The following is a 26,607-nucleotide window of genomic DNA, read 5'->3' as shown; positions in this document are numbered from 1 at the left end:
GGTAATCTTATAAATATACACCGATCAGCCATAACATTACAACCACCTCCTTGTTTCTACACTCAATGTCCATTTTATCAGCTCCACTTACCATATAGAAGAACAGTTCTACAATTACTGACTGTAGTCCAGCTGTTTCTCTGCATGCTTTGTTAGCCCCCTTTCATGCTGTTCTTCAATGGTCAGGACTTTCCCAGGACCACCACAGAGCAGGTATTATTTAAGTGGTGGGTAATTCTCAGCACTGCAGTGACACTGACATGGTGGTGGTGTGTTAGTGTGTTGTGCTGGTATGAGTGGATAAGACAGCACCGCTGCTGGAGTTTTTAAACACCTCACTGTCACTGCTGGACTGAGAATATCCAGCCAACAGCGCCCTGTGGGCAGCGTCCTGTGACCACTGATGAAGGTCTAGAAGATGACCAACTCAAACATCAGCAATAGATGAGCGATCGTCTCTGACTTTACATCTACAAGGTGGACCAACTAGGTAGGAGTGTCTAATAGAGTGGACAGTGAGTGGACACGGTATTTAAAGACTCCAGCAGCGCTGCTGTGTCTGATCCACTCATACCAGCACAACACACACTAACACACCACCACCATGTCAGTGTCACTGCAGTGCTGAGAATGATCCAACACCCAAATAATACCTACTCTGTGGGGGTCCTGACCATTGAAGAACAGGGTGAAAGTAGGCTAAAAAGGTATGTTAAGAAACAGATGGACTACAGTCAAAGTGCTTCTATATGGTAAGTGGAGCTGATAAAATGGACAGCAATTGCAGAAACAAGGAGCTGATCAGTGTATATTTAAGCAATAGAACATGAGAGGGAGTGTGTTATCGCAAATAACACACGACCTCAAGTGTTCTATTGCTTTTATACAACAGTTTTTATGAAATAAAGGAAGAAAATAAATCAAAGAAGCCCTGAATTTCATATTAAATATGCTTTAATATTGACAATACCTTCCGCCAAAAAGTAGTTCCACAACGAATATTAAGTTTAACACTACAAAGCAAACATCCCAAGTTGCAAAAACTCATTTCAGGGAGGTAAGAACAACAAGAAGAAGAAAGCAAGAACCTCCGAAGGGAAAAAAAGAAATAAAAAAACCTCTCGCACACACCAAAGGCTATGGATGAAAACAGAACTACTAGGGCTTAACTAACTGTGCGCGTTACAAACACATTAATGTTCCCTACATAGTGCACTAGATTGTGTATCAGATCATGGATATATGTTCCCTACATAGTGCACTAGATAGTGAATTAGACAATTAGTTATGTTTCCTACAGTGTGCTAGATTGTATATCAGATAACGGATTAAAAACGCGACCTGGAAAAAAAGGCTGTGTCGCCTGCGTGCGCGTTAGTGTGCATGAAGCTTGTCGTTAATGGCAACGCGTCAGCGGAGTAATACCATTGTGGTGTGAAAAGACTGTGCTGTTATCACGAATATCAGCACGTTTAGAACGCTTCTCAACCAATCAGATTGTAAGGTCGGAACTACCTGTTGTATAATTCCCTATAAATGTTACATACTTAAAGTAATTTCCTTTCCTTTTCCTTTGAAAAAACTCCTTTCATTTAAATGGACTAAGTAAACATATCAGCAAACCATACCCGGGCAGAATTAACTTACCAGCCTCTCAGCTTGTACGCCTCAGGAATGTCTGGGTTAATCATCAGTGTGCTGCTGTAGAGCGTGGATAAAGAGCGCCCTCCAAAATCAGAGAGCCTGGCACCCTTTATGGCCAAGATGGGACTGTCAGTGCCATCGAATGCCTCAGCCTAAAGGAAGAAAATGGAGAGGGATTAGCACTCACCACGAGGATATTTTGCTGTCATTCAGAGCAAATTCGATGACCGAACGTTAAGCGGTTGTATGCTGCAGAATAACAAGCTTTAGCCCCAATTTTCAAGTACAGATCTTTTAATCTAATGCTTGGAAAGGCTGTCAAACGAATCCGAATACTGATTAATAGTGGGTGAATCTTACAAGGTGGTGCGGTGTTGATTTTTCTTTTCCCAGCATACATTAGGACCCAAGACAAAGTAATAAAACTTAGTTAAAGCAGACCCCGACCTAAATTTACAGCCATGAAAATCGTGTCACAGCTGTTTCCCATGCAATATGCAATTTAACATAAAATTCTAATTGAAGTTTAGCATTCAAGTGCTTTGCGTTTACTGGTTAATTTAAACTGAGGCGGTCCTAGCAATCCTACGGCAATTTAGTTAGCAATCAGTTCACCAAAATGTCCAAAATTTCTAAGTCCAAAAGTCTAAAGCAGCTAAAAACACTACTCGAGTAACTGAGTTTGGAAAACTCCCAACCAATTCTGTGGACGCAGGACGGAGTGGGGGGGTCAAAAAAGGGACGAGATTTTTCAAACACGAAGCCTCACACCGTTGCTGGATGTTTTAGGTTTACATTCAATTATTAAGTTAGGCTGTGCTGTGTATTGTAGCTTCCATTTATTCTTTAATTTAATTTATGAGTGTTATTTAATGACTGCTGTGAAATGTGGCACTTGTAAAATAATGAACAAACAGACAATGTGTAAATAATAAGGTGCTTTGCAAGTACAGTAGACCCCTGAGTTACGAACCGTTTACCATACAAAGATTTTGGGTTACGAGCGATCTTTTTTAACTTAACATACAGTGGATTACGAACCAAAATTCACGTGACGAACAAGTTGACGTTCTCTCTCTCTCTCTCTCTCTCTCTCTCTCTATATCTCTATATATATATATATATATATACAATAAAGAAGTAAATAATAGAGACATATGAAAGTTATTGTTGTTTCTGATAAGATACATTTTATAAAAAAAGAAGGAAATGTATTATGATGTATGGTACAGCACACGTACTGTACTGAAATGTGGTGTTTTTTATGTACAGTACAGTACTACTACTGTATATTGTTGTTTATTATTGTTTATTACAGTAATGTCTATTCTATAATTTAAGATTTAAGGTTTGCTGAAATATACTTGTATTTATAACAAAAAAGACCATTTAAGACAGGGGTGTCAAACTCATTTTCACCGAGGGTTACATCAGCATTATTGTGGCCCTCAAAGGGCCGATTGTAACGTATCCTGCTGTGATTGCAGTCTGTTGTTTTTCTTAGAGGCTGAATTCTGCATTTATATTGTCCTCCTTTACCACAGACACAGCCTCATAACACAAGAGACGCACCGTTTTCTCTTCCTGAAGCACAAACTTCTGCTTAATTTTCTTACTTATCTTCTTGTACATTTTGGGATTATGTGTAAATATGTGTAACATCATCTACTGGCGGGATGTGTCACTTTGCAGGTCACAAAATCAGCATGCATTTTGAGAGATGCAGTTAATGTAGGATTTTACAGTGTATTTTAAGACAATTGTTCTGCCCTCACTAATAGTTTATCCCCCTTGCTCAGCTAGACAGACAGACAGACAGCTCTCTTCAGAATACAGTCGGTTTTATTTGCTTCCCAGCTGTGTGATACACTGTGTGCACCAGAATGAAGTAAAAATACAAACAATAAAAACAATAAAGAACTTAATACAATAAAAGCTCACAGCTGTAGTCAAGTGTTTCATCTGGTACAATATGAGCTTTAACCAAACGTAAAATAGTGTTAACGAGTTAGCATTTAGTGTAAAGATACTAATTGCTATAGTAACGGTAACAACCGTATTTAATTACGGTAAATTTCTAACTAAAACGCTGTGCTATACTCACTAAACATTTACAAACAACTGAGAATATAAACGCCACTACTTACAGACGATGCTTTGGTATTATACTGCAAGATAATTATTTATATTTATTATTATTGTTTACATTACTACCCGCGTTCTTTTGCCGTAAAAGTCACATGGCTTCTCAGCGAAGGTCAAAGTTAGTTGCCATGACTACGATGTCACCGGTTGCCGTTTAAAGGCGCAGGTGTCCCATTAAATTATAAGTGCGTCTCTGTAACGACTCGAACCATCACAACAATCGTACAGTCGTTTAAGCTCTCGCGGGCCACAGAAAATGACGTGGCGGGCCGGATCTGGCCCGCGGGCCGTGAGTTTGACACCCCTGATTTAAGACATGAGAGAGGTTAGGTAAGGGGGGGGGGTTTGGGAGGTCTGGCAGGGATTAATTCTATTTACATTATTGTTTAAGGGAAAAATAGGTTTAACTAATGAACATTTTGACTTAAGAACAACCCCTCGGAACCAATTAAATTCATAAGTCAAGGGTCTACTGTGTATTAAGTTCTGCCCAAAACACAGACAGCTGCTTTAGACAGGACACATACATTTTGTCTTTGTGTGCTTAAAAACAGCATTTTAATAATTAATCATTTCTTTACAGATAGCTGATTGCTAGGTGTCAAATAACAGTACTTAAAGTAAAGAATACTTCTGAATAAACAATACTTGGATAAAAGCATAGCGTTAAAAATATATAAAAAAACGTAATCAAAGGTCCATGGATAGGGTTTATTTCTGAAACTTATTTTTATGGTTCATATCCATGATTCAGTGTGTGTTCTTTGCATGGTAGACTTCATAAAGCCCTAAAGCACATAGATAAAAGTAAAAGTAATTTCAGTTCATGGTATGGAAACGCCACCAGCCATGGCTTCAGCTAGCAATTCCCACCAACTTTAGAACTTGGATGACAGTGGAATTACTATCACTGAGCAGATTGATTTAAAATCTACCTATCTACCTATCTATCTATCTATCTTTTAACGCCGTGTTTACTCTAGTGAGTTATATTTATGGCAGGAAAGGTTTATGTGGGTGCTTTGTATCTGTTACGTAATCTCTGATATTATATGTGTATTCCTAATTTAGTATTTGTAATGAAGTATAAAAGTTTTTCTGTTTTTCCAAGGTTAAAAATGTCTTTCATTCTTCCGGTTATGGAGATTTTTTTGTCTTTCCCTTTGGTATTTAGGGCACTCAGTTAGTATGTGTTTAATTGTGATGCGTAATTGGCAGGATTCACATTGTGGGGCATCCTCCCCCTTTATCAAGTGGGAGTGTGTGAGTCTGGTGTGTCCAATGCGACATCTGGAGTAGATAACTTGATCTTTATGTTTATCTGGGTATGATTTATGGCAGATTTCATAAAGCTTGTTCTGTGTTAATGTGTTCCATTCTGTCTGCCATTTGCTATATACATATTCTACCGTAATGGCAGCGCATTATTATTATTATTATTATCATGATTGTGTATTGGTCGCTATTGCCGTCTGTGTGTGTTCTTGTGCCCTCCCACTGCCAGTCTGTTTCGTAGGATCGACAAATGGATCGCCGATCCGCTTAGAGGTTGGGCTGGTATGCAGCCAATCGATCGCAGCGCTTCTGCAGCAGCAGATGTCACACCAACCTATCAGCGCGGCCGATCCAGGAGTGGAGGCGGGACTTAGGGCTTATGACTGAAGCCGATCATTCACTCGGGAGCTCACTGGCCCCCCCGGTTGTGTGCTCGTAGGCTATGGATTAGGAAGTTGTATTTAGTGTTGAGGCTGTTTTGATCTGCGTTTTTGTGCGTGTTCGTTATTGCAGTTGTTTGTGTTTGTCATCTGTCGTAAATAGCAGTAAATTGTAAACAGACCTGTAAATAGAACCCCTCTGTTCGTTCTTTTGACACCTGTACATACCATTCTGCACGTATTAATATAAACTTTACAGTTACATTGCATGAGACTCACAAGACTTTTGTTTATCAGAAAAGATTTAGAGACTTCTCCATACATTGTTACCACCTTTACCCTAGACCGGGTCATAACACACACACACCGATCTCCATGCTACTCTACTTCTGCACAAGCACCTCGGGCTGATAACCCCATGCACTTATTACTCCGTTCTTTTCCCACAAATTTGATGGCCAATTTTGTCTCCTGAAGGCACGGCCAAGTGCGCCAGCTAGAGGGCGCCCAGCCGACCGGTAGCAGAGCTGAGATTCGAACTGGGGAGTTTAGCTTTTTCTCATTTTATTTAAGCCCCACAGCTCAAAGTCTTACCTCTTTTCCCCACATGGTGACTTGGATAACTCTGCCAGACATATCCATCAGCTGGATGTTCCTCTTGGATACCTCGCGACTGTTCTTGGTTGTGATACGCGTCACATCCTCCACGTTCTTGCACACTCCAATCACATCTAAAAAAGAAATGACAAGTGCTTCACATTAAATCCTGATAGCTTGCACCTCTAGTTTCTCTCGGCAGCTTTCATAATCCGCTTATCTAATTATGTTCCGAATCATTTCAGCTTTATTGAGAATATTACTCGAATAACCATCATCTGAAATCACGGCGGAAAAACCTGCCTGCTACACATTACCGCGTTCCTGCTGCTTGCTGCTATTACTATAATTACTATCGTACTTCTTTATTTCTTATACTAAGCAATGACTGAGAAACGAACCCCCACCCCACCCGCCAAAAGGGACTGAAAGTTAAATTGATCCTAGGGCTATTACTGTCACCCGATTTATTAATACTGCATTCATCACCTCTGTTGTAATTACTTCAGCTTCATGGGCCAGTGGTGCATCAATCTCGCCCGGCTACTGGTTCTACTAATGCTAATTTTCAGAACGTCTTTTATTACTGATGACTATCGCAGGAGTGCCACACTCACCCACTATGGCGTCCTTATCCCGGGCCTCCAGATCGCCGATGGACACGAAGTCGCACTGCACCATGGGGACGTCCTGGCTGTCATCGCAGGGTATGATTGTTGACTCGCCATTTAGGGTCATCTCGTAGTCGTTCTTCAGAGAGCAGAACTGTTTGTTGGCGATCTTCAGGGTTCCTTTAGAGAAGTAGTACACCTGCCATAGAGAATAAAGAAAAGCAGTGACTTTGGGCACTCGGGTGGCGCAGCCGTAAAACACGCTGGCACACCAGAGCTGACATCTCAGACTCATCGGTTCGGTTCGAAAAGATGCAGTCGGCTACTGCACACGCGACGGAGGGGGCGTGTAGTAGTCACAGCTCTCCTCAGTCAGAATGAAGGTCAACATCAGTAGAGGGAAAGCGTAATGCAATAGGGTAATTGGATACGACTAAATTGGGAGGAAATGGGGGGGGGGGGGGGGGGGGGGGGGTGCAAAAAATACAAATTCATGAGTTCACATACACTAATCAAGCACTTTATTAGGAACACCTAAAGAATGGACTTTGTGGGAAGACAAAAACTGACTGTGGCTTGTTTGTTGCTCTTACAATTTTGTTACCACCCGTACATATAATGGAAAGGGACCCCAATAGGACACACACTGACCAGATTCTGTGTGTTATATAACTTAAATAACATGAATAGTACTGTATTTTACCGATGAGTGTATCAGGTGCAGCAGTGTTGTTGGGATTTTTTTTTTTTTTAAATACTGTGCACATTTCGCGGCCTTTTTATTAGAAACAAAGACCCTTGATGTGCAGCTAAATCTAAAGCCATGTTTCTATATAACTAAAGAACGTGTTGGTCACTCTCAAGCATTTTATTAACAGACAGTATATGATCACAGAACGTGGCTGGCTTTATATTTTTGGTTGTGGCACAATTCTCTTCCCAGATGTTTAAAATTGCACCAATACACCCTACGATGGCATTAACCATGTAAGTGTCATTGCAGTGCTGGAAATGGTTGACTACCCAAATATGATCTGGACAGTGGATGTCCTAAAGTGGTCCATTTTTAATTAATAGATGGGGTAACAAGGGGTGGAAAATTCCATCGTACAAGACAGACAGGTGATAGTCAGTAAATGTTGACGATACCGCATACATTTACTAATCACAAATAGCTGTGGTAGATCAATGATAAGGGATTAGATTCATTATCGCAAGGTTGCTTGTTCAAGACCTACCACTGCCAGGTTGACAGATGCATGGACAAAAAACCCCTGTTAAGCAAGTCAAGAGCAACAGTGGCAAGAAAAAAACCCTAAATATTACAAGACGACTCAACAGGGACCCATCCTCCCTGGGTGGCCTAGAGAAGCGGTTCAACCAGCGGCCACGGCTCACTATTACCCCTTTTCCACCGACGCGGCACGGAGCCCGTTCCGGTTCCCGAACTTGACTGTGAACCGGTTCCGCGTGTTTCCACTGGAAAAAAGAGGTTCCAGACAGCGAACTAGCGGGCCAATCTGGCACCACAGAATACTTCGTTTTTCAGCCGGAACCGTGACGTCACCTGTGGGCGTGTCATGTTGTACAGCACAGCGACAGCAACAATGGCGTCAGCTGGTGTCTCATATGGAGCTTAATGCTGCATTTTTATCTTTTAAAGTTCACCTGATTACATTTTGATCCAGTTTGCCGCTGATATTTTCAAATTGCCTTTAAAAAGATGAATTGTTTGATATGATGTGGTAAAAGTGACCCGGACAGAACGAACACCGCTTAACGTGAAAAATAAAGCGTGAAGCTTTTTCAACTCCCCGAGCTGCATAAACACCACACGTGTAAATCCAGCTAAACACAGATACATGTGGTATTTTAGAGTAGATTTTATGGTTATTTCACACAGATGGATGTTCGTGTTGTAGAACTTTAGTGATGTTTCACCGCTCAAGCCGAGCGCTGAGTAAATCGGCTATCTGTGCCGAGAGTCGCTGTGAAACCGAAGCACAAAACACTTCTCACGTTAATGAACTACAGAAAACAACAACTGAGACAAACACGTCACGTCTTCTTATCACCGATTGTTAGATCGATGCTTTTTGCATAAAAACGAACATCTGTAACAGCAGCACAAATGCTTCCACATAATCTACACGCTCCGCCATGATATTACTTCTCTTAACTTTCGTTAAGTAACGCCCACCGCTGATGACGGAGGCTTGGTTCTCAAAAACTGGTGGAAACGCGCGTCGGTTCTCTACAGAACACCAAAGTTCAGAGAAACCTGAACAGAACAGATTCAAGAACCATGTTTTTTTTGGTGGAAAAGGGGTGTATGTGGCCTCAGTGAGCACAGTGTGGGGTCCTGTTGCATGTTATTGAAAAAAAGTAAGATAAAAAAGCATTTGCTAAATGCTAACTTACCTTCCCTTGTTCGATGATGGAGAAGAATCTGTCGACCTCCTGATTAAAGCCTGTCACTCTGATTTCACCCTACAAACATCAATCGAAGAGGTATTAACCACTACATAGACAAAGTTCCCTGAAAAGCTGATTTAAGACATTTATTTCTTACGCTTTCATCAACAAGCTCCATGGAGAAGAGCTTTCCGTCCCCTCGAGAGTTGCTCCAGGTACGAATGGCACTCTTGTTGGTGATTCTTGCTCGAATGGTCCATCTAAAAATAACGTTTCAATCCATGAGTAGCACTACACACTGTGATGGCAAGCAAAATAAGCTTAGATCAGATATCTGTACTCACTTCGACTGGTAGGGATTAAGGCTGGCGATGGGCACTACTTTTGAGGTGCCGCCTGGTGTGCCGGGTGCGGTCATGGGCTTCTTTCCAAAATCCCGAGCAGGGCCTTTGTTCATGGAGCCTAATGTGAACAGAGTAAAAAAAAAACCACACGGTTTTCGTTTTGTCTTTTTTATGAAACTTCCAGAGTAAGATGGATTGTTTTGCCTGGGTCACAGTAAAAAAGAAATCATGGATAATATGTGGGTGGCCTAAAAAAAGTCTGAAAAAGACTGTGCTAGACTTGCATTTCCCCCCAGTTTTCCTCCCAATCTAGTCATATCCAATCACCCTATTGCACTTCCTCTCTACTTATGTTGATCTCCACCCTGGTTGAGGAGAGCCGTGACTAACACGTCCCCTCCGCCACGTGTGCAGTAGCCGACTGCATCTTCTCACCTGCACAAGGTGAGTGCATATGTGGATCAGCCTTGTGTATGGAGAGTCACACCCTGATCAGCGCATTATCCCTCGTCTCTGTGCAGGCGCCATCAATCAGCCAGCAGAGGTCGTAACTGCATCAGTTATGAGGAATCGCCTCGGACACCCTGCCCTTGAACAACAGCCAATTGTTGTTCATGTCGGTGTCCAGCCTGCCGGATGGCAGAGCTGAGTTTTGAACCGACGAGTTCGAATTTCAGCACTGGTGTGCTAGCGTGTTTTACCGCTGCGCCACCTGAGCGCGACTGTACAGAGTTTTAAGATGGGACTAAAAAAAGCATCACCTGAACAACATAAAATCAAGTTATTTGCACAAATTTTTAAACCAAGTGTAGACTTATTGAATGAATATTGCTTAAAACTTAGTTTTAATTCTTGGCTGGTAAGACTTTGAAACATTTACAGTTGATTCAGAATGTTCTTAGACCCTTTGACCTTTTACACTGTTAATAATGTTGTAGATTTGATTTAATTACTATTACTTAATTACTATCATCACACAACCATCTATTACTGAATACTAATCTCTCTTAACATAAGTATCCAGACGCTTTACTCAGGCACTCCAAATTGTGATTTGGTACATCCTGTATTCTTTAATTATTTTTGCTATGTGGGTGCCCAGGTGGCACAGCGGGATAATCCTGGGTTAGAATCTCAGCTCTGTTACCGGTCGGCTGGGCAGCAGACAAATTTGGCTTCCAGTCTGCTGTGTGGAAAATGCCAGACTAGGAGGGTGGGGTTGTCCACGCTGTGTAAGGACCTTGGTTGCCCAGGGTGCCTGTACAGTAAGCGGAGGAGAGCAGAGATCGGGGCGTGGCTCTCTGTAAGCGATGCCGACACCAAGCACAAATCCACCAAAGTATGGGAATAAGAAGGGAATGGTGGACTGCGCACACGTCGGAGGGAGTGTGTGTCAGGCGAATGTACACCCTACTTGGACGCCGTCAGGGTCCCCAGTAGTGAATTAGCCACACTAAATTGGGAGAAATAGGGGGTATATGCATAGAAATACAACAAAAAATATTTTGCTATATATGGAACTATGTCCACTTGTTGGAATATTAATTGATTGGACAGAGTTTGGAAATGCACACAATCTGGATCTCCGCAATCAAACTGTGGCAAAACATATCAAAACAATATCTAAGGCTTTGAGTGTCTCCAGGTCCACAGAAGCCTTAATTTTAAATAAGAAACAGTCTGGATCAATGCTGAACATTCCTGGAGCTAGCCCTCCGGCTAAACTGAGCATACGAGACAGAAGGATCCTGGTCAGGGAGGTAAAACGGATCTACAGCTTGTGCTGGCACCTTGCCCAGACAGCAAGGGTTGTTGTAGCAGTGACAAAAAGGTAATTCTCCATCTGGCCTTTTCTCCCTTAACACAGCCAATTGGGTTTGTTGAGCAACTAACCAGGCAAGTGGTACTGCTGAGATGCAAAAATGAGGTGGACTGAAGTATTAGACTGCTGTGCCGTGCAGGCACCTGGCATTCGGAATACTTTGGCCAGATGCCTATTAAAGAAAATGTCAGCAATTTGAGCACAAAAGTCAAGCCGTGTACTGACCAATGAAGGGCATTTAAGTTTTATGTGTCAGTGGTTCATAAAGTTTAACTGTGTATATTCAGGATATTCCGAGTTCAAATCTCAGCTCTGCTCCCGGTGGGCTGGGTGCCCCCTAGCAGGCACAATTGGCAGTGCCTGCAGCAGACAAAAATTGGTCACAGGTCTGCTGGGTGGGAAAAGACTGGACTAATAAGAGGATGGAGGACCCTGTTTGCTAGCCTGAGGTGCCTGCGCAGAAGTGGAGACTGACTTCACATGCAAAGCCAACGGAGTATGGCGAAAAAGAAAGGGTCGGTGGACTGCGCACGTGTTGGAGGGAGCACGTGTCAGGCAAATATACCCTTCTCAGATGCTATCAGGGTTTCCAGCAGCGAAAGACTAATTGGCTACACTACAACTGGGAGAAAATATACAACATCCTATTAATAAAGGTACTATTTAAGGCCTTTATATTGTTGTTCAAAAAGTAAGACAGTTAAGGACTCAAAAACAACAATCTCCACTTCTATGCAATGCCATATCCACAGGCTGGGCACCTACACAGACATGATTGGCTATGTCTGAGAGTGGGTGGGCCGAAGGGATCTCTAATTACCACTGCAATTGCAGCCTCAGTTGGCTGGTCGATGGTGCCTGCATAGACACAGGGAATAATGCAGAGCAGTGAGTGACTGTCCGTGAATTGGGAGATAAAGAAAAAAATATGCATAAATAAGGCATCAATCATGCCAAAACAGTGTAAGAAACTACATTATATAAACAATACAATACTGAGCAACAAAAAGCAGAGTCTTAACCTGCAGACATGAACAGAAGTTCTTCCAGCAAAAAAAACCCAAAAGACAAAAAGCACACACTCTTTTTGTACAGTCTGCACACAGTCTGCTTTGAATATCTTTATTCCAAAAGCAACTCATGCTGGCTGATCCAGGTGTCAGCACAGGTACTGGAGGTACACCCAGAGCATACCATGACACTTTATGAGAATCTGCTGCTGGCTGGTGTAAAGAAGTGGTCAGCAAATACACGTGTCAGAGTGAGTGTGGCTTTCCTTGACCAGTGTGGGGCTGATTCAAGCGGCAAAGTAATTGTAGTGGAGATTTGGACATAGCTACATTGGACGCAAAAGCAGAAGGGACCGTAATAAAGTGAAAAATCTAAAAAACAAATGAATGAAAAACAAAATTAGAACTGATTGTTGAATGAACATTAAGTTTGTGGCTAATTCTGCCACCTGGTGGACAAATTTGTGAATAACTGGCCAAATAATAAACACATTTCACTGTTTACTAACGCTCGGGTCCCACTGAATTGTGTAACGATCTTGTTGCAAATGAATAAAACCGTACAGTGGTTTGCATAATACACAAACTGAACCAGAACAAACTGAAGTAACTTCATATACAACATTGATGAGATTTACCAGTGCCTCCATTCTGGGGTTGGAGTGGACGTGAAGTAGGTGCACTTGCTGCAGACTGTGGAGCTTTTGACTGACCTTAATAAACAACACAAAACAAAAGTGAATTATTGCACAGCTGAGTTCCAAAGCTGCAGTGAAGCTAGATCAAAATTTAAAACTCTACAGTCATTAAATGTAAACATAAATTGTAAAATAAATACTATATAATATATATGCATTTACATTTTTGGCATTTTAGCAGACCAAGAACCTTCTGCTCACTAATCCAGTACCTAACCGCTAGGCTACAACTGCCCATATATGGAAATACTATGTAGTCGAGTAAATACAGTATAATGCATTCAAATCTTATATCATAATAGTGTTTACCGAATCACCCACTGCATCTTGATAAACAAAAGTTTCAAGTTGAAAATCTTTGATAAAAATTGTGTATTTTGTTGGGAAGAAAATAAAACAATGCTCAATGGAAACCAAAATCATTAACCCATTAAGGCCTGGATTTAAAATTGCAACGAAAATAAAAGTAATAAAATTTAAATCACCGTGTGATCAAATTTCCGGTAAATTCATCAGCTCATACTGTGGGCATAACTGTCTGGGCACTGTGTCTAGGGGGTACTGGATCAGGGCATTAGTGAGTGCTAAGACACTCTACTTTGTGGCACTACTTAAGCTTTTCCTGACACAGAGATGGCTAAAAATATTGTAAATATATCTCAACTCAATTAAAAATCTACATTTATACACATACAAATGTAAGCAAACAAATCCTTCATACCTGACTATTCAATGTGTTGGAATGTAAATGGTTAAAAGGGTTTAAGTAGCCTCCGTCACCCTTTGTGAGATTTTCAGAGGGCCGAGCAATAGGAATTTAATAAGATCAGTTTTAAATGACAGTAAAACTGACCAATCATAATGTCCGTCTAAATAAGGTTGGCCTCATCTTTTTTTTTTAATCCATTGTAGCTTTTTTAAATGTGCTTCAGTTCCTATATTGATATTCAGCATTACAGGGCAAGCATGGGTCCAGTGTCACAAACACTGTCTTTTACAGCAAGACAAAAATGCCCCCTGGACAGGGTGCGTCAAACCAACACACACTCATTTATCCACTCACTCACACATACAGGTGACATTCAAACCCGGAGAAAAGTCACACAGACATGGGGAGTGCATGCACCAGTTCGTTCTAACCTGTAATGAATTGCATTTCTCAAATTGTCCACTAGGTGGAGGTAACAAACCCCAAATAAAAAAAAGTGGCCACATTTCATGTCTATCACGTTGACCTGTTTGTTTGTTTATTAGGATTTTAACGTCATGTTTTACACTTTGGTTACATTCATGACAGGAACGGTTACTCATTACACAAGGTTCATCACTTTACACAAGGTTATAGCGAACACAGTCATGGACAATTTAGTGTCTCCAATTCACCTCACTTGCATGTCTTTGGACTGTGGGAGGAAACCGGAGCTCCCGGAGGAAACCCACGCAGACACGGGGAGAACATGCAAACTCCACACAGAAAGGACCCGGACCGCCCCACCTAGGGATCCAACCCAGGACCTTCTTGCTGTGAGGCGACAGTGCTACCCACTTAGCCACCGTGCCGCCCTCGTTGACCTGTTTGAATGAGGCGCGATCTACCAGCGGTAGATGGCGATCGACTTATTGGGCACCCCTGGTCTAAATGGATGGGCTCTGTTTCTACTAACTTTGAAAAGTTTCACCAGCTGTGCCCACTGCAGTATGATCTGTCTGCAGAGACACGTGGGCATGAGTCTTGTTTTGAACTCCAGCTCGACAAGGGACAACCAGTATTAATGTGATTGTAATTTGCTTAATATAAATAGATGCAAATATTGTAATATTACAAAATATAAAGACTATAATGTATTAGAATACCGTTTTTTTTAAACAAAAACACACGTGAGAAGTGACGAGAAGTTTAATGATACCACGTCCAAAAACGCACGTCAACAATATGTGGACGGGGTCTTCAAACGCTGTGCAAGTACCCTGATTGGCGGATAGAGGCGCCTGTGCAGAGTGCATGGGTGGAAAAGGGTTCGGTTAAGGGCTGTGTGCAGGTCAGAGGAGGCGTGAGCAGCTATATACCCTCCTCAACTGCAAAAAATCAGGGATCCCCAGCAGCGGAAGACAAATTGACTACATTAAATTGGGAGAAAATTGCATAATATATATATTTTTTTAAACATGCAGACGCATCCATACTGGCGCAAACTGGTCCCACCCTGTGATAATACATAAAGGTTCCGCCGTTCAATTTTTAATAATATAAATGCATACAAAAGTTTGCCTGTTTAGGTTACAAACTCATGCTGATGCACAGAGGGTGGGGGTAAAAGTGTATTTCAAGATGACTTTGCTCTCAGTTAGAATCAAGCATCAGCTGTTAATTGAAATGACTTTCCTGACCAACAGAATTAGCCAAACAATAACTGCTTTGTCAGTCACCGTTTAACCTGGTATAACTGACATCTCTACTAGTTTAGTATGTACTCACCCTCTACATAAGCAGTTGGGTCTCCGATTTTTCCTGGCATCTGATCTGCCGGCTTTACCACCTCCATGTCCAGTATGATGACCACAGTCCTAAAGGGTACAAATGACTTAATACCCAGTGGAAAACACAATTCCAGCTTTATATGAGAACCTTAAGACCCCAATAACAACCACTGACCGTCCATCTTTAAGCACATTGGTGACGCTTTTCTTCAGCAAACATACACAGTTGGGAGCAACGAGGTTTTGTTCAGCCAGAGAGTTCAGTGATGTGGCAAGCATGAAGGCTGCACAAAGAGAGAAAAAAAAATCAGACAAGCAAGTAGGGGTGGGTTTATAAAATAGATTTTTCGATTTTAATCGATCTTTATTTGAACGATCCGATATCGATTCATATAAATGCGAGATCGATTTTTTAAATACGCCCCTTTTTACGGTGCACACGGAAATCTATTACTATTGTTACCCCCTTTAATTTCACGTGACCAGCCACTGTTTTTTCATGCAACGAGATCTGACCTGCACATCAGTTTAGCATGGCAGAAGCTCAAGTTATGACCACTACACAACTTTTTGCACTGATTTTCGCTCGGCTCTGGATTCGGGAGGAACTCGGTGTTCGCTCTGCGATCAAAACTCGGCTCTCAATCAATGTGAGAAACAGCGAGGGGAAACACAGGGGAGAGGTTGGAAACAGGTGGTGGAGCGCAATATAGTTTCTATCAGAATATATCAGCACACGCGAGATCGTTCTCTACAAAACAAAATATTTATTAACCTCCAACTCACTACAGAACGATCCATGCTGCTCGTGTTGCCAAATCCACTCAGATTCATTTATTTCATCAGCGCACAAACTTTGATTGCTCGCTACTTGTTGATGTGCATGTTTGGACGTGGTATCATTAAACCTTTCATCACTTCTCACGCGTGTTTTCGTGACAAAACGTAGTTTTGGAGACCAGAGAAGCTCGCCTGTGATTCCCCCTGGTGATGGATGGTGTAGTGTAAAACTCCCCATCGCCGATCAGTCGTGTAGTGTGAACATTACAGTGACCAGGTGTTAATCAGAGTGTCGTGTAGTGTAAACTTGGCATAAGCTGTACAACAGCCAGGTGTATGTTTACATTACATTTACAATGTTGTAGCATGTCAGACAAATGGAAGAAAACAGTAACATTCATTTTTTATTATTATTTCATTTGTCTGACATGCTACAACATTGTAAATGTAATGTAAACATACACCTGGCTGTTGAATGTTACTGTTTTCTGTTTTGGATTAATTATTTATGTAAACAAAATACACAAATATTTTTAATAATGAGTGTTCTTTGTACAATTATCACATTCGTTCTCTGAACATCTGTACATATGTAAACAAAACCTGTTAATGTAACTCAAATATGCCTAAATGTGTTGAATCGAAATTGGATCGAAAATCGAAGATCGAATCGGGACCTGGTGAATCGGAATCGAATCGATCCAGGAAATTGGTGGCGATACCCAGCCCTACAAGCAAGTGTTAAACAGGACAGACAAGCCTTATACATACATGGCGGGTGCTCTGGTGGCCCAGCGGTGAATTACGCTAGGTTCGAATACCCAGTGATGCTCTCTACATGACATGATTGGCTATGTGGAGGTGAGAAAAGGGGTGATCAAGGCCCCACAGTGGACCTGTCTGAAGTCTGTGTATGTAAATAAACACACATAAACACACACAAACACGGTATGGCCAAAAGTATTTGGACACTTGACCATGAGCTTGTTGGACATCCCATATCAAAAACTAATTATATTAAAGTAGAATGACTTCTGTGCAATTGTTTCAGCTATACACAGCCAATTTTCTGAAAAGGCTTCACCAAAAGACTATGTCTATGGGAATTTTTGCCCATTCATTCATTCAAGAGAATTGGTATGTCTGGGCACTGAAGTTGGTCAAGAAAGCCCGAAACGATGTTCCAGTTCATTCCAAAGCTGTTTAGTGGGGCTGGAGTCAGAGCTCTGTACAGGCCACTGGACTTTCTTTAAACCGAACTTTTCTTTACCTCTTTATAGGCAGCCGTAGCCGAGCGGTTAAGATACTGGACTGGTAATCGAAAGGTTACTGGTTCAAACCCCATTACTGCCAGGTTGTCACTGTTGGGCTCACTGGGCAAGACCGTTAACCCTTAATTGCTTAGACTATATACTGTCACAGTACTGTAAGTCACTTTGGATAAAAATGCTGAAAATGTAAATGTGCTTTGTAGTGGCAGTTTTAGGAGCTGCAAAGTTGGAAGTATATAATTTCCTCCACATAAGTAGCTGTTGAGGCTAAAAAAACATGAATTCAATAGTTAAAAGGTGTGTCCCAGGACAGATATATATAAAGAAATAAGCATCACATTATTCAAATATCAAATAAATTGTAAGTTGCAGCCCTAATGTCAGAACCAATGAATACACTAATTATAAATCCATCAAATTGTTATCTCCTCTATTAACAAAATATAACAAATTGTAAGGTAAAAAGATGTTACACAGCTTACAGGACATTGTGTGCAGTCCATCACTCATCATGAGACGAAAGCGGACCGGTCCATTCCCTGAATCAAGCTTCCGGATGTTCTACAGACAACAAAAGGACAAATGTAACATTTAATGTGAAATACCTGCAAAATTACAATGACTTCCTACTAATATACACCGACGAGGCATAACATTATGAGCACTGACAGGTGAAATGAATAACACTGATTAACTCTTCATCACGGCACCTGTTAGTGGGTGGGATATATTAGGCAGCAACTAAACATTTTATTCTCAAAGTTGATGTGTTAGAAGCAGGAAAAATGTACAAGCATAAGGATTTGAGTGAGTTTGACAAGGGCCAAATTTTGATGGCTAGACGACTGGGTCAGAGCATCTCCAAAACTGCAGCTCCTGTGGGGTGTTCCCAGTCTGCAGTGGTGGGGCGAAGGCTGGCCCGTGTGACAGACCAGCCACTGTAGCTCAAATTGCTGAAGAAGTTAATGCTGGTTCTGATAGAAAGGTGTCACGAGTCAGGGCTGTTTTGGAGACACGAGGAGAACATGCAAACTCCTCACAGAAAGGACCCTGACTGCGCCACCTGGGGATCAAACCCAGGACCTTTTTGCTGTGAGGCGACTGCTACCCACAGAGCCACCGTGCTAAAACTAGAACTAAATCAAAAGTGAATCGCCTTGATTATGGGCTGCAAAATGTAAATGTGCGCCTGAGGGACCAAGCCATTTTAAAGTTTCATTCCACCAAATCTATTTTTCTGTGGAATTTATTTAACATCACATTATTTAAATGTTTAAATGAATTAACTTGTTTGAAGGCTGCAGGTTTGCAGGTCTATAAAGCCATGCCATTAATACTTAGACTTAAAACGTAAACAAGGCTTTATAAAGAAATGTATCAGCTCTAAATAAAAACATGCATCAGAAAACTTCACTAAACTGCTCCTGAACTAGAGAACAAACTTGTCACAATGTCACAATGTATTTTAATAATAAGTTACCAATTGTTCCTGAGCTATGTTGTGAGTCACACACACAGCTTCTGCCATAAAGGTCAGGGATATATTATAATCAGGCTTTCTGTATTAAAGAATAATAAATCAACATAAGACCCTCATTTGGGTTTAATTATATAGTGTGCATTACAGAAATCTGGTACAGTAGCTAAGCAAAATCCTCAGTACACTACTAACCAGTGGCAGGAGAGATGCAAAAAAGTTCTAAAGAGCCTAAATGAATTTAACAGACAATGTAGTAGGCTGTCAAACTACAATCCGCTATCCATACAATCTTTATGAGGAATAATGAAGATCGGTGCATGACTCTCCGTGCACGATACAGATCTCCATATGAACCCGTCTTATGCAGGTAAAACAGATGCAGTCGGCTACACCTTGTGTGTTAGTTAAAGCACTTCTCGGTCAGCCGTTGAGGTGGAAATACAAAATGGGTTATGGAAATCACTAAATTGGGAAGAAAATTGGTTGTGCTGTAGATCCTTAGATCTTAAGTTTTAAGATGATGCGGAGACCTATGGCTGACGCGTCTTCCGATGCATAAACTCGATGCATAAAAAAGCAAAAAAGACTGCACTTTTCTTTATACGTCGAACTTTTATTTAACTATAAACATATAAAGTAACTAAAAAAATGCATGTACTTGTAAAACATCACATACAGTGTCTAATTATTCTAACAAATGAATCTAAATTACCAGACACGGTCAGAAAACCATTTGGCTCCATCCTAAATTATCTTAAATCTAACCTGCACACTCGCACTCAGTATAGCAAGTGAACATGCAAAAATAACAAGGATTCATATAAACAAATGTGGACTTCCAAATTCAGAAATAACAAAATGATTTCAATACAAACATATCCACATATGAATATAGCCTAAACATAAAAAAAACTTAAATTATTACATTTTCTATGGGCATTTTGGCACCTACATGTGCAATTATTAATATAGTGTAAATACAGTGCTTAACTTGGAGCTGGGCAATTTTTATTTATTTATGTATTTATTTACGCCACTTTACACACATTATTGTATAACATATACAGTACATTACAGTACATTATTTATAACATGACCGGTGTTGTGTTCAAGTCATTTTTCCCTTGTTTTTATCTGTCCATTTATATTTTTGTTTTAATTTTTGTTCCTGCCATGAAGTTTAAGATTGCTCTTGTTTTCTTGGTTAAGGGTTTCTTTAACAGTTCTAGGTATTTGTAGTTGTTGTCTCTCACTGGTGTATTTGGGGCATTCGATCAGAATATAGAGCTGGACAATAAACCAAACCGTAATGCTGACATAGTAACTATAATTTAACTGTTTTACAACAATTACATCAATGAACACAGAAAAACAGTGCAGTGGCCAGCAGATACTTACAATCAGCTGAAGAACTGGGTTTGTTACTTCAGTACCTTTGGTCAGAGCCTGAAATGGAGATAAATGTTAATATTTGAATTAATAAATTTAATGTAATATTTATTTAATTAAATATTTAATGAAGTGTTAATCAATTTAAGATAAAGCACGAAATGTCAGAAATTGTTACTTCATTAGTAGGGGTTGTGGGAACAATTTTGGTTGTGTGTTTGCGTAATTAAATTTTAATTGCGTGTTTGATGGGGTTGTGTGATGAATTTTACTTGCATTTTTAATAGAGGTTGTGTGATGAATTTTAATAGCGTGTTTGATAGGGGTTTTGTGAATGAATTTTAATAGCGTGTTTGATAAGGGTTGCGGGATGAATTTTTATTGCGTGTTTGCTATGGTTTGCATAACTGAATTATAATTGCGTTTTTAATAAAGGTTGTATGATTAATTTTAATTGCGTGTTTATTAGGGGTTGTATGATTAATTTTAATTGCGTTTTTAATAAAGGTTGTGTTATTAATTTTAATTGCGTGTTTAATAAAGGTTGTGTGATTAATCTTAATTGCGTGTTTATTAGGGGTTGTATGATTAATTTTAATTGCGTTTTTAATAAAGGTTGTGTGATTAATTTTAATTGCGTTTTTAATAAAGGTTGTATGATCAATTTTAATTGCGTGTTTATTAGGGGTTGTGTGATTAATTTTAATTGCGTGTTTAATAGGAGTTGTGTGATTAATTTTAATTGCGTATTTAATAGGAGTTGTGTGATTAATTTTAATTGCGTGTTTATTAGGGGTTGTATGATTAATTTTAATTGCGTTTTTAATAAAGGTTGTGTGATTAATTTTAATTGCGTTTTTAATAAAGGTTGTGTGATTAATTTTAATTGCGTGTTTAATAAAGGTTGTGTGATTAAATTTAATTGCGTTTTTAATAAAGGTTGTGTGATTAATTTTAATTGCGTTTTTAATAAAGGTTGTGTGATTAATTTTAATTGCGTTTTTAATAAAGGTTGTGTGATTAATTTTAATTGCGTGTTTAATAGGGGTTGTGTGATTAATTTTAATTGCGTGTTTAATAAAGGTTGTGTGATTAATTGTAATTGCGTGCTTATTAGGGGTTGTATGATTAATTTTAATTGCGTGTTTAATAAAGGTTGTGTGATTAATCTTAATTGCGTGTTTATTAGGGGGTGTATGATTAATTTTAATTGCGTTTTTAATAAAGGTTGTGTGATTAATTTTAATTGCGTTTTTAATAAAGGTTGTATGATCAATTTTAATTGCGTGTTTATTAGGGGTTGTGTGATTAATTTTAATTGCGTGTTTAATAGGAGTTGTGTGATTAATTTTAATTGCGTATTTAATAGGAGTTGTGTGATTAATTTTAATTGCGTGTTTATTAGGGGTTGTATGATTAATTTTAATTGCGTTTTTAATAAAGGTTGTGTGATTAATTTTAATTGCGTTTTTAATAAAGGTTGTGTGATTAATTTTAATTGCATGTTTAATAGGGGTTGTGTGATTAATTTTAATTGCGTGTTTAATAAAGGTTGTGTGATTAAATTTAATTGCGTTTTTAATAAAGGTTGTGTGATTAATTTTAATTGCGTTTTTAATAAAGGTTGTGTGATTAATTTTAATTGCGTTTTTAATAAAGGTTGTGTGATTAATTTTAATTGCGTGTTTAATAGGGGTTGTGTGATTAATTTTAATTGCGTGTTTAATAAAGGTTGTGTGATTAATTGTAATTGCGTGCTTATTAGGGGTTGTATGATTAATTTTAATTGCGTGTTTATTAGGGGTTGTATGATTAATTTTAATTGCGTTTTTAATAAAGGTTGTGTGATTAATTTTAATTGCGTGTTTATTAGGGGTTGTATGATTAATTTTAATTGCGTTTTTAATAAAGGTTGTGTGATTAATTTCAATTGCGTTTTTAATAAAGGTTGTGTGATTAATTTTAATTGCGTGTTTAATAGGGGTTGTGTGATTAATTTTAATTGCGTGTTTATTAGGGGTTGTATGATTAATTTTAATTGCGTTTTTAATAAAGGTTGTGTGATTAATTTTAATTGCATGTTTATTGGGGGTTGTATGATTAATTTTAATTGCGTTTTTAATAAAGGTTGTATGATTGATATTAATTGCGTTTTTAATAAAGGTTGTATGATTGATATTAATTGCGTTTTTAATAAAGGTTGTATGATTAATTTTAATTGCGTGTTTATTAGGGGTTGCATGATTAATTTTAATTGCGTTTTTAATAAAGGTTGTGTGATTAATATTAATTGCGTGTTTAATAGGGGTTGCATGATTAATTTTAATTGCTTTTTTAATAAAGGTTGTGTGATTGTGTCATTTTTTATAAACAATAAGAGCCAACAGATTTGGGTTAGCAAGCTAACTCACTAGCTACTTATTATAAGCCATTTTTTGGTACTGTACTTATATAACTTGTAAACTCTGTAAATGGAAAATTCTAGAAGAAGCGAGCTGTTTATTTAGCAGAACAATCTCTCTAGCTGACATGAACTGTTAACATGCAACAACAGTCCCGTAGCATATAACTACATCAGCGCTATATGTAAATTACATAGTAGGTAGCATTATAAATGTAAAAATACACTATTACATACATATATATCTATCTATTATAGCTAGCTGTAATATGTTTTACTCTACACGCTGCAGTAGCTTGGTTGTATAACTCAGAGCGGCCCAGCAGTACCAATTGCGTATTTATTACATTTACCACAATAATATCCCGTCACTTACCTCTATTGCGCCCTCCGACAGTTTAACACTCATGACTTCTTAAAGGAAATGTTGGGTTTAGAAACAGAAATACACGGTGGTATGAGGTGGTATGATGTGATGTGAGTTCAGCTGGATTTAGAGAACCGCTCTGCTCCTGCGTTTTGTTTCGCACAACACTCGTGGCGCCAAACTTTTACCCAAAACGCGCCAAGCTCACTACTTCTTCCTACTTGCTACGTCACTTCTGGTTGTTAGTAAGCACACGTGATTAGGACACTGAGGCTGCATCTGAAATCGCATACTTCCATACTGAACAGTACGCGAAAGCAGTACGCGAGAGCGGGTAGGTACTGTACTAGAAACAGTACGTACTAGATTCCAGCCAGTTCGCACCGCTCGCACCGGTAAAGCAGTAAGCTCGTTCCTTATTTAAAGAAACAGTATACAGTAAACCTTGTTTATTAGGATTTTAACGTCATGTTTTACACTTTTGGTTACATTCATGACAGGAAACGGTAGTTTATCTTCACACAAGGTTTATCAAGGTTATATCGAACACAGTCATGGACAATTTAGTATCCCCAGTTTACCTCATTTGCATGTTTTTGGACTGTGGGAGGAAACCGGAGCATCCGGAGTAAACCCACGCAGACACGGGGAGAACATGCAAACTCCACACAGAAAGGACCCGGACCTGCCCCACCTGGGGATCGGACCCAGGACCTTCTTGCTGTGAGGCGACAGTGCTACCCACTGAGCCACCGTGCAGCCTACAGTACACATAACAGTACATTTAATATACTGTATATGAACATATTACCAAAAATATGCTTTAATATTAATACAACAATAACCAGTATATGTTCAACAATAAAATAATAAAAATGTCAAATACAAAAAACAAAACCAGAGGAATTACAAATCATTTAAGATATCTTGTTCCAATAGTATCACATATAAAATACAAGAGAAAATAAAATAAAATCCTCCTTAGAAATGCGTTATCTTTATATAAATCAAAAGTTAATAGTTAACAATCGACATGATTTCTTGTTCAAAAAGGGGCTCAAGGAATTGACTGTTTGCAAATATGTATTCAAAACTGAATTTATAAAAGAAATAAAAGATGGCATTTTTGGTTTTATCAAATACACCAATCAGCCATAACATTAAAACCACCTCCTTGTTTCTACACTCACTGTCCATTTTATCAGCTCCACTTACCATATAGAAGCACTTTGTAGTTTGTTTCTCTGCATGCTTTGTTAGCCCCCTTTTATGCTGTTCTTCAATGGTCAGGACTCTCCCAGGGCCACTAGAAAGCAGGTATTATTTGGGTGGTGGATCATTCTCAGCACTGCAGTGACACTGACATGGTGGTGGTGTGTTAGTGTGTGTTGTGCTGGTATGAGTGGATCAGACACCGCAGCGTTGCTGGAGTTTTTAAACACCTCACTGTCACTGCTGGAATGAGAATAGTCCACCAATCAAAAATATCCAGCCAACAGCGCCCCTTGGGCAGCGTCCTGTGACCACTGATGAAGGTCTAGAAGATGACCAACTCAAACAGCAGCAATAGATGAGCGATCGTCTCTGACTTTACATCTACAAGGTGGACCAACTAGGTAGGAGTGTCTAATAGAGTGGACGGTGAGTGGACACGGTATTTAAAAACTCCATCAGCGCTGCTATGTCTGATCCACTCATACCAGCACAACACACACTAACACACCACCACCATGTCAGTGTCACTGCAGTGCTGAGAATGATCCACCACCTAAATAATACCTGCACTGTGGTGGTCCTGTGGGGGTTCTGACCATTGAAGAACAGGGTGAAAGCAGGCTAAAAAGGTATGTAGAGAAACAGATGGACTACAGTCAATAATTGTAGAACTTTAAAGTGCTTCTATATGGTAAGTGGAGCTGATAACATGGACAGTGAGTGTAGAAACAAGGAGGTGGTTTTAATGTTATGGCTGATCGGTGTATATGCAAAACATATATTGGCTTTTAATTGGAATGTCTTTACCAATTTTTTTTTTTTCAAAAAACAAAACACAACCACCCAAAAGGAAAAGGTATAGACACAATCAAAGAATAAATGATCAATCTACTCACTAAAGCTTTAAGGTAATAAATCGAATTAATCTAGCATTAACTGGGTAACATCTGTGAAGTAAGCTCTTTCAGTACGCAAGTGTGCTGTATGCACACAACCTTGTACGTACTACATCCGCCATCATACCGACATCACGTGATGCATGACATCACATCACCAGTTACAGTGTATCACAAAAGTGAGTACACCCCTCACATTTCTGCAAATATTTCATTATATCTTTTCATGGGACAACACTATAGACATGAAACTTGGATATAACTTAGAGTAGTCAGTGTACAACTTGTATAGCAGTGTAGATTTACTGTCTTCTGAAAATAACTCAACACACAGCCATTAATGTCTAAATAGCTGCAACATAAGTGAGTACACCCCACAGTGAACATGTCCAAATTGTGCCCAAAGTGTCAATATTTTGTGTGACCACCATTATTATCCAGCACTGCCTTAACCCTCCTGGGCATGGAGTTCACCAGAGCTGCACAGGTTGCTACTGGAATCCTCTTCCACTCCTCCATGATGACATCACGGAGCTGGTGGATGTTAGACACCTTGAACTCCTCCACCTTCCACTTGAGGATGCGCCACAGGTGCTCAATTGGGTTTAGTCCATCACCTTTACCTTCAGCTTCCTCAGCAAGGCAGTTGTCATCTTGGAGGTTGTGTTTGGGGTCGTTATCGTGTTGGAAAACTGCCATGAGGCCCAGTTTTCGAAGGGAGGGGATCATGCTCTGTTTCAGAATGTCACAGTACATGTTGAAATTCATGTTTCCCTCAATGAACTGCAGCTCCCCAGTGCCAGCAACACTCATGCAGCCCAAGACCATGATGCTACCACCACCATGCTTGACTGTAGGCAAGATACAGTTGTCTTGGTACTTCTCACCAGGGCACCGCCACACATGCTGGACACCCTCTGAGCCAAACAAGTTTATCTTGGTCTCGTCAGACCACAGGGCATTCCAGTAATCCATGTTCTTGGACTGCTTGTCTTCAGCAAACTGTTTGCGGGCTTTCTTGTGCGTCAGCTTCCTTCTGGCATGACGACCATGCAGACTGAGTTGATGCAGTGTGCGGCGTATGGTCTGAGCACTGACAGGCTGACCTCCCACATCTTCAACCTCTGCAGCAATGCTGGCAGCACTCATGTGTCTATTTTTTAAAGCCAACCTCTGGATATGACGCCGAACACGTGGACTCGACTTCTTTGGTCGACCCTGGCGAAACCTGTTCCGAGTGGAACCTGTCCTGGAAAACCGCTGTATGACCTTGGCCACCATGCTGTAGCTCAGTTTCAGGGTGTTAGCAATCTTCTTATAGCCCAGGCCATCTTTGTGGAGAGCAACAATTCTATTTCTCACATCCTCAGAGAGTTCTTTGCCATGAGG

General features: G+C 39.9%; 1 protein-coding gene across 1 annotated transcript in view; it reads right to left on the bottom strand.

Annotated features, from left to right (window-relative positions):
• The window catches only part of rpa1 (replication protein A1), an 81,083-nt gene extending 57,796 nt beyond the window's left edge, over positions 1-23,287 (bottom strand). The window contains exons 1-12 of the mRNA XM_063016404.1: positions 23,117-23,287; positions 20,349-20,396; positions 17,953-18,031; positions 15,595-15,703; positions 15,418-15,506; positions 12,882-12,956; positions 9,412-9,529; positions 9,225-9,327; positions 9,074-9,142; positions 6,659-6,851; positions 6,039-6,175; positions 1,648-1,796 (exon numbers count right to left, since the gene is read on the bottom strand). Of these exons, the coding sequence (XP_062872474.1) occupies positions 1,648-1,796; positions 6,039-6,175; positions 6,659-6,851; positions 9,074-9,142; positions 9,225-9,327; positions 9,412-9,529; positions 12,882-12,956; positions 15,418-15,506; positions 15,595-15,703; positions 17,953-18,031; positions 20,349-20,396; positions 23,117-23,149 (1,202 nt within the window). The 5' untranslated portion in view covers positions 23,150-23,287. The remainder of the gene's footprint in view (positions 1-1,647; positions 1,797-6,038; positions 6,176-6,658; positions 6,852-9,073; positions 9,143-9,224; positions 9,328-9,411; positions 9,530-12,881; positions 12,957-15,417; positions 15,507-15,594; positions 15,704-17,952; positions 18,032-20,348; positions 20,397-23,116) is intronic.
• Between the last annotated feature and the right edge of the window lie 3,320 nt (positions 23,288-26,607).

This window comes from Trichomycterus rosablanca, chromosome 20, assembly GCF_030014385.1.
Source record: "Trichomycterus rosablanca isolate fTriRos1 chromosome 20, fTriRos1.hap1, whole genome shotgun sequence".
In the NCBI taxonomy this organism is placed as follows: domain Eukaryota; kingdom Metazoa; phylum Chordata; class Actinopteri; order Siluriformes; family Trichomycteridae; genus Trichomycterus; species Trichomycterus rosablanca.
The sequence above is the reverse complement of the archived record's forward strand: the minus strand, read 5'-3'. Positions and strand labels throughout refer to the sequence as shown.